The sequence below is a fragment of the Gossypium arboreum genome, chromosome 1 (assembly GCF_025698485.1).
Source record: "Gossypium arboreum isolate Shixiya-1 chromosome 1, ASM2569848v2, whole genome shotgun sequence".
Classification (NCBI taxonomy): domain Eukaryota; kingdom Viridiplantae; phylum Streptophyta; class Magnoliopsida; order Malvales; family Malvaceae; genus Gossypium; species Gossypium arboreum.
Window position 1 is genome coordinate 9,546,487 of NC_069070.1, and position 9,701 is coordinate 9,556,187.

The following is a 9,701-nucleotide window of genomic DNA, read 5'->3' on the forward strand; positions in this document are numbered from 1 at the left end:
AGAAACCTTAAAGTGTAATGTGATAATAGCTTATCTTATTCTTTAATTATGTGATTTGGGTTTCGATCCTTACTCATGATAATAGAATATACTTTGTGGTAAGTTTTTTTTATCTTTTCGAAGAACTCTCACCGAAAACATGTACAGAAAAGTAGATAGATTAAATTCATGCAACAAAATTTGAAAAGTGAAAAGAATATAGTGATTGAAAGCATAATTAGACAAAAAAAAAAGAAGACTATGCAAACTCATCCTTATTCTTTACTCAACTTGTCCTTGTTTTTTTATTAGAGAAAACCCTGTTTGGCCGATTCTATAATATGATTCCTTATAACATCAGTTAAGAAGTCCCATAGGAATCTCTTTCTTTGTCTATTTATTTAATGTTCTTTTTTCGTGTCTGTGTTTCAGGCAATAATTGTATCTTGTCCACCCAGCAACTCCAATAGCAACCTCATCAAACCCCTTCAACAGAATTTTTTTTTTTATATTTAAAATTTTGGGTTCCATTTTTCAAAGCCCAGAGCTCTGTAAATTTTCATTTATGATGGCTGTTGACCTGCACAACTGTGAGTTATTGATTCCTTCTGATAACTTTGATGGTCTTTCAATGGAAAACAACAATACCAACAACAACAAAGGCAGGGCTTACTTATTTGGCTCATCCGAGTTTGGCTCCGAGTTGAGTTCACCAATTGGGTCGGATCAGTTGAGTTCAAGCTCGACGGAGAGCAGTAATAGTGAAGAAGAAGAAGAAGAAGAAGAAGAAGAAGAAGAAGAAGAAGAAGAAGAAGACTGTTTTATCGGTGAGTTCACTCGCCAGATGGCTCAGTACATGCTTCAAGATGAAGATAAACATGAAAAGGTATTTAACGAAGATTCGATTATTTCTTCTGGGTATTCTTTATAAAAAATTTTAAAAAAAGCTTATCTTTTTATTTTTAATTTTTCTCATTTCAGTCCTCTGGTTCAACTATGGTTGGGAAATTTGAAAATATGAAAATACATGAAGAGACAGCAAGATATTACCATGGATTTCAATCAAAACAAGCCCTTATTGATGATCAAATAAGAGCTATCCAAGTAAGAATGAATGATTTCTCTTTTCTTTCTTCTTTTTGGACTTAAAAGAAAATTGAAGTGATTTTACTTGTAATGAATATTACAGTTTTACAAGCTGAAACAAGAGCAAGCAATGAAGCAAAGGGAACAAAAGCCAAAAACTAAGCATTGTCAAAGCAAAGGAATAGCTATTGGAGGGTTCAACAATGGCCAAAAACTTGCCCCCACCTCTAATAATCCCTGTTACTTTCTGAACCAACAACAACAAAGCAACCAACAAATCGGTTCTGATATGAGGGCCGTTTTCCTTAATGGATCCGGTTCCAAAACTGGTTCTTCTGGAACCGGTGTCTTCTTGCCTCGTGGAACAACTACTGGCAATTCAAGAAAGAAACAAGGTAAAAAAAATAAGTTACCTTCTTTGTTCTTAGTTTGGGTTGGAATTTACGTTGAGGTACTGGATATCGAAAAAATATAGGGTTTAGGATTTAGACAAAATAGTTTGGTTGGATTAGTTGGGGGTGGTTAAAGTGTTCAGTGGACTATCAGTTATCCCTTAGGATTTGCATTTTTTCTCACATATTGTGTTTCCAAAGTCTCCATGGTCACCTACTTTTTGGAGGAGATTAATTCGGTTAAAAAAAATCTAATAATTTCTGAGTTTGATTCTCATATTGAGTATGGAACAGTTTTAAAATTTATTACCTGTATTTATCTCTTAATGAGCTTATATAATGCAAAGAATTAGTTATTAGGTTCACTTTGATAAATATCTTAAAATTTTTTAAAAAAATTGATGTCTATCTCTTACTTAGGTCTTAATCGATTTAATCAAATTTTCCATCACTTAAATTGATTTTTTCTTTTGTTCCTTTCCAAACATAATAGAAGTAGGTTTGAGGTTTAAGATTTAGTTAATTTTTTTTATCTTATATATTACACATATTAATAATATATATTAAGAGTGAATCAAGTGGTTTGATTCGGTTATGAGAATTAACTTATATAATTGAATTAACCACATAATTAACTTCTTATTAGGGAAGTCAATTCGAACCGACTTTGCTCAACTTACTAGTTTCAATCCTATCTTTTTTTTTTTTTTTTTGAATATATGCTGAATACTATGTTAAACAAGTAAGAAAAGTTTGAATATTTTGATAGTAGCTAAACTGTTAAATTTTGGATTTGTCAGTCCCTACATTAGATATCCCATTCTCATGTACCTTGGATTTTGTTTTGATTAGGATGCCCCACGGTTCTAATTCCTGCAAGAGTAGTTCAGGCCTTGAAGCTCCATTTTGAGAAAACAGGGGTTCCGTCAAGGTTCAATACCAATGCTTTTTATCCACTTAATGCAGCGGCTTCTTCTATGAGTAGGCCACAAAAAGGTCGGTCGGAGGCGGCAGTGCCGGCTACAAACCACCACCATCAAGAAATGAATCTACCTCAAGAATGGACTTATTAACAACCCTCAGTGGATTGTTTTGGTTTCTAATTCTTCAATGTAAGATAAAGGAAAGGAGCAAAAATAAGTTGCCAAGCAGAATAAAAAGGAAGGAAATGTAGGGAATCTAAAAAAGAAAAGAATAGGACCAATTAATAGTGCTATTTAGGTTAGGAATGTGTATTTTCCCTTGTTTTGTATAATCAAGTTAGATGGGAAAAATAAAAATGTGTTATGAAAAAAATTGGTACAGTCTTTTTTGTACCTTCCTCTGGCTGGCTGGCTGGCTGGCTTGGCTTTTTGTAATAAAAATCAGCTATTTTAGCTAATATTAAATTTGCTTTACATGATATCTCTATCTCTAAATCTTTTTCATAGGCAAAAGTCGTTGATTTTACACGTGATGGAAACTAAACAAAATTAATAGTGGAAATCATCACGACATGTTTTTAAGGTTATCAACAAAGGCTGAACGTGTGGGTTACTAATAACTTATACAGATCCCAATATCAGTAAAACTCTTAATGTGTAAGGTGATAGGGGGAGACATTGTGTGATGTTGGGTTACCTGTTCTTATGGTTACTGTTATTATGCAGTTCATGCAAATTGTTTGGAATGGCTCGGTTATGGAATGTGGTGTATGACAAGGTGATCAGATTTCTTCATATGGATGGAGAAATTAGGGCAGGCTATCCATGTAGTTGTTATTTCAGGTCAGTGACAACCAACTTATCCCATATCCCATCTTTTCATTGTCGACAACTTGTTTCTTTTCTGTAATGCAGATACTGGCCTTATTTGGAGCACTCTTTATCTGCTTGGTTATTTTTTCGGGTTATCCAATTAATATCTAAATGACTCAAATTTTCTTCTCTTCAAACACACATAACTTTCAGTATTCAAGAGATACTGCCAACTCTCAATTAATAACCAAGTGATATAATTTTTGAATCACTTGTGATTATTTAATTATAACTTTTGGATTTTTATCAAATGGTTGGATGGTGATAAGGATTTATTGCTTGTGAAGAATATATATATGCACTTTGCACTAGGGTCGGATCCAATATTTTACTCTAAGAGGGCGAAACTTTTAGACTCAAACAATTTTTTTTTAATGTAAAAAAATGTCAATTCTTCTCGAATATATTTTTTCCTTATCAAATAAATCAATTTAATATTTTTAAAAAAGTATGAACTATTTAACTGTAAAAAGATTAAAAGAAAAAAAAACCCACTAAATAAAATTAAATATTTCTTTTCAATATGCAAAAAAAAAAATTACTATACTAAAAATTTCATAAATATCATTATAATTCCAAAATTAAATTAAAAAACTTGGCCTTAGTTAGTGGCGTATTTAGGGGGCTAGCAGGGCCCCGACCCCCTAAAATGAAAAATTTTCCATTTAGCCCTTTAAAAATTAAAAAATTAAAAAAATTTAAATTAGTAAAAGTAAAACTGCACTTTGCCCCCCAAAAATGATAAAATTTTGATTTACTCCTTTAAAAATTATAAAGATATAGACTATTAAAAATTAAAATTTAATTTCACCCGCTAAAAAATTTTTCTAGCTTCGCCCCTAGCCTTATTTTTCTAGCTTCGCCCCTAGCCTTAGTCCTATTTCTCAATACTAGACATCCTAAATTGCACCCTCCGCTTTTTCATAAGATCAAACTCATCAATGATAGAATCTGTTAAAAATTCTTGAGCTATCTCTTTTTTGATCTATGCCACCAAGTAAGCTGAAAGAAAATCATCCTCCATTCTGTTGCCAAGCCTTGTCTTCACAACTTTCATGGCTGAAAATGCTTGTTCGATTGTTGCAATAGACACGAGAAGAGTTAGCACAAGACAAATAATTCTATCAAGAAGAGGATAAATACTTGACTTATTGGTCTTAACTAGCACTTAACACAACTCGATAACTATAGAAGCTTTTTGCAACTTCGTTCTTTGATGAGTATTAAGTTGAAAATGCTCCAATTGAATCTTCATGTGTAGCTTTTCTTACTCCGTAAAATCGTCCGGATAAATATTACTCATAAGCATCATTCTTAAATTTGGCTTTAAAGTCCATATTGGGACTCTAAGTTTAGTCTTTCAAAGCCTATCATACATTAATATTTGATTATTATTATTAAATTTATATAATTAAAAATTAAAAAATACTTTGTTAATATAAAGTATAATCTTATGATTTAAGGGGCGAATTATATGAAATACAATTTGGCCAAGGGGGCGAATGTTATACAATGTGGACACCAAATCTATAATACATGATAATTTATATATATAATTTAAAAATCTGAAAATTTCAAGGGGGCGACACCCCCCCCAACCCCCTTGATCCATCCCTACTTTGCACAAAGAATTAGCTAGCTGAAAGGCAAACTTTGTTGCAGACTTCATGGCCAACTTGCAAGCGATCACAAGATGTGGACTAATGTGATGTAAGTAGCCAGCAAGGGTCTTCAAGATGTATTAGCGAAGGACTGCATGTAGATTGTATATGTTGCCTGTTTGGAGTATGAACTTTAGATATTCTTAAGGTTTTGCCCTCTTCTGTGTTCAGAAAAACAATATTGCTTAAAAATTATTTATTAGTAAATTTAATTACTTTTGAAAATTTTCTTTAAAATTTTTAACAGTTTTTATTGAGGTGTTGGTGTGTATTTGTTAGTGTATAGATTTATATTTCAAGAGCAAATTAAATATAAGTTCTTTTCGTTGAATTGAGTTTTAACTTAATTGACTCTATTGTAATTATAACAAACAAAATGACGTGGATTTGAGTGTTTTAAACATATTTTTCCTCCGATTACAATATTTAAAATGATTATAAGTAGAAATCATATATATAAAAAAAGTACGAGAATATATATAGAAAGTCTGAGTTTTGTTTCAATTTTTAAAATTATATTTAAAGTAGATTTTTTAGATCAAAATTTAAATATGATTTTATTATCAATAATAATAACAATCATATTAAACCATCAAATTTAATGCATATTTCAAATTAAAACCATCAAGTCAAAATCAATATTCATAATAAATATATTTGGAAACCAATTTTGAGGTATACCACCGATTTTCTATTTAAATAAATTTAATATTAATTACTCCCTTAAATAAATATTAAACTTGAAAATATTTCCTCATGTAATATTTAACTGGTCAATATTTTATTAAATTTTAAATATGAAATAAGATATTTTCAACACTTTCATTTTAATTTGTAAATCTTTGGCATATATTTTAATAAAATTGATTTGTACTAATACCCAATTAAATTTCACTAAATCAAATATTTTGAAATAATAAAACTTCGTACCATTTTGAAAGAGTTAAATACAAATAATCGAGATTTATTTTATAAATATTATTTTCAAAATAGAAAGTACAAAGATTAAATTATTTTATAATTGAATATTCTTTTATTTGATACACATAATTAAACCCGTGTATGGGACGAGTATACAAATTAGTACGTATATATATAAAAAAAAGGTTTTTTACCTAAATAATATAAAAATAATAATTAATTATGAAAAATGTATGAAAGACAGATTAATTACAAAAATAGGCATTTGCTATTGCCGCCTGACATATCGGCGACATCAAACTGAAATGTAATGACCTAAAATATTTAGGGACCTAATATGTAAATATTCTATTTTGATTGACAACTGAAAAAAGGCTTGACAGCATGACGGCACTAACCTTTCGAATAGGGTAAATTCTCTTATAAACCCCTCTTATTTATTATTATTTTTTATTCCCCTTTAATACCAAAATACAAACTGATCCGATGCCGAAAAGCAAGCCATGTAGTCTCCTTGCTCCATCGCCCTAAATACAAACTGCCCTTTCTCTAGTTTCTTTGCCCCACTAAAAAATGGGATAAGTTTTGTAGACAAGGAAATCACAGTGAAGTCGAGCTACTTGCTCCTCACCTCAAAATTCTCTCAACTCAATAACTAGTTTGAAGATGAGGATATCTTTTGTGATTAAGTTAATTATGCAAATTGAGGTAGTCAGAGATGAAAAAAAAAATTGACAAGACAATAACTATTAGAAATGTTTTGTTTGACAGCGTAGTTTTTGCAAGCATTTGTTAATTAGAAATGTTCGGACAAAGTAGAGAAAGGGCAGTTTGTATTGTCTTTTATCCAGGGCATTTTTGTTTATTATTTACTTCATAACCTTATTTAGGTAATAAGCAAATAATAAACACCGGAGCAGTTTGTATTTTAATGTTAAACGAGAATAAAAAAATTAATATATAAGAGGAGTTTATGAAGCGATTTACCTATTTAAAATTTGGTACAGCCATACTATCACGCGGTACCTTAAAGCCTTTTTTTTAGTTGCTAATCAAAACGGGATATTTATTATCAAGTCTGCTGTTGCCAATATATCAAGCGACACCATTAAAACACTGTAACAAATACCTATTTTTTAATTAATCTATTTTTCATATTTTTTGTAATTAATTATTTTTTATACTATTTGGATAAAAGCCCAAAAAAATAAAACTCTATTTGAGCTTTTATTTGATATTGTGACAATATATAATTTTAATGTGATGAGATTTAATTAACAATTAAATAGTTGTATTATTTATATTTATTTTTAATTTTTTAAAGTAATGTTCGTGTATATATAAATTTATACACTAATAAAATATATATAAAGTAGATTAAATTCGTGGACGTGACATGAATGTTGCAAGTGCATGAACTTGGAATCATCAAAATAGTGATGGATAGTAAGATTCCCTGTTTCAAAAGCCTATGCCTATCGACAACCAAATCTATTAGTTGGGCATGAGAAGCTACAAGGATTGGTAAATAACATTAGGATCAATGAAATCATTATAACTATCTGTAGCCTACCTTCGGACGTGTCTAGGCATTATTATTATAGGAAAATGGTCAAATATCACTTTCATCCTTCTACTATGCCTAAAAATTAAGATTTAATCTTTATAAAAGAAGATCATTTACCTTGACACGTGTTTAAGCCTTCCTTTTTTTTTTCTTTTTTCTTTCATAGGAAAATGGTCAAATAGCACTTTTGTATCCCTCTACCATGCTTAAAACTAAGATTTAATCTTTACACTTATATTCTACCATAATTTTGTCCTTTTTTTTTACAATATTTAGTCCAAATCATATATATAAATGTAACGACCCAAAAGCCAATGGTGTCAAAAATTGCAATTACGGGACCTCGATGTCGTAAATCAAATCCATAAATATTAAATAAGGATATTTACAGAGTTAATATTTAGATGAATTGAAATTGGAATAGTTAATTTATCCGAAATTGTGTTAATTAAGGCCCAAAGATTAAATTATAAAGTCTAATCGTTATACATTTTTAATTAGAAAATGACTTGGGAACTTAAATTACAATTATCCAAAAGGCCAAAATGCCAATTATCTTAAATAATTTAAGACTTATTTAGTTAAAATTTAGTTAATTAAGTTTAATTAATAAGTTAATCATGTATAGATAGTAAATTTAATGGAAGGAAAGAGAAGATACTATCATATTCTTCTTCAAAACTGTGAAAACCAAAGAGTAAAAGAAAGAAGAAAGCTTTTAAGGTTCAACCATTCGACCATTAAATTGGTATGTGCAATTAAGTCATTTTCTTGTAATTTTTATAGATTTGAGGTCATGGGAGCTTAATTTAGCTAGCCCATGTACCAATTTGTAAAATTATTAAAGTTTTATAAAGTTGTCATTGTTGATTTCTTGAATAATTAGGTGTTAAATTGATAGAAATTAATCTTAGTTTAAGAAAAAAGACTAAATTGTAAAGCTTAATTGTTAGTTTTGTACATTAGGGACCAAATTGAATAAAATATAAAATTGACATCAAATTTCAGTAGGAATAAGAACTAGGAGGTCCCTAATGAGTAATTCTGAAATCAAATTTCAATCCAAAGCTTTAAATTGGAAGTTATGTTTGTCTTTGATTTAGTGACTAAATTAAATAAATTTTGAAATAAACTTGATTTTGTGATTGATTCTTATTTGAATGAAATTTGATAATATTTTTTTATGATTTTATTTAGCTAAATTTGACACAAAATCCTCAAGAGGGAAAGGAAAATCGAAAGTCAACAACGAATAGCTTGGAGTTTAAGTTTTTATCTGTATTACCCGAGATCGATCTAATTATTGCTTATTCATGACATTCTGCATTATGTAATGTTGATGTGAGTTGTTAATGGTTATTGAGTTGAAATGAATATCGAGATACGGACTAAATTGAATAGAATAGAAATTTGTGTGACATAACTAATATAAGGAACTGGTATTAAATTGAGTTGAATTATGTTATACTATATGATGAAATGATGAATTGGTGTAGAATTGAGAATGATGGGATATGAATTAAACAGTGTGATGAAATTGGAAATTGGTTACTCTATTAACTGTACAGGTTTGTACTTCAGTATATCTGATGATGCACTTACGTGCCAATATATTTACTTTGGTATATCTGATGGTTCACTTAGTGTTAGTATATTTGCTTGAGTTTATCCGACGATGCACTACATGTGCCAGTATAATTGCTTCGATTCATCTGATGATGCACCTCATTTGTCAGTATAATTGCTCGAGCTTGCTTGATGATCCACTATGTAACACCCCTTACTCGTATTCAACGCTGTAACAGGGTACGAGGCATTACTGGACTTGCATCGTAAGTGATCATACAATTCGAGTCATAAACTTTCATCCAAATTAAAATAATTTGTATTTAATCATAAAGTCCCTAATATGAGCCTACGAGGCCTAAAACATGTATTAAAAATGGTTCGGAACTAAATTAAGAACTTAAGAAATTTTTACGAAACCTAGAAATTTTTTTTGTCATGTATATGGATCACACACCCGTGTGGTTCTGGACACGCCCATGTGGTCAGGCCGTGTGATCACACACGCCCATGTGGTCAGGCCGTGTGGTCACACAAGCCCATGTCCTTAACCCGTGTAACTCTCTGACTTGCAAGTTATGAACAAATTGAAGTCACACGGCCGAGTCACACACCCATGTGCTAGGCCGTGTGGTTAATTAATTTTCATAAAATAGTTGCAGACTTTACACAGTCAGGACACACGCCCGTGCTTAAGGCCGTGTCCCTCACACGGTTGGGACACACGCCCATG

General features: G+C 30.4%; 1 protein-coding gene across 1 annotated transcript; it reads left to right on the forward strand.

The window, feature by feature from the left end:
• Window positions 1-271: 271 nt before the first annotated feature.
• LOC108483038 (uncharacterized) lies at window positions 272-2,845 on the forward strand. Its single transcript, XM_017786220.2, has 4 exons — window positions 272-865; window positions 961-1,083; window positions 1,169-1,460; window positions 2,310-2,845. The coding sequence occupies exons 1-4, from the start codon at window positions 545-547 to the stop codon at window positions 2,528-2,530; spliced, it is 957 nt and encodes a 318-aa protein (XP_017641709.2). The 5' UTR covers window positions 272-544; the 3' UTR covers window positions 2,531-2,845.
• The last annotated feature ends 6,856 nt before the right edge of the window (window positions 2,846-9,701 follow it).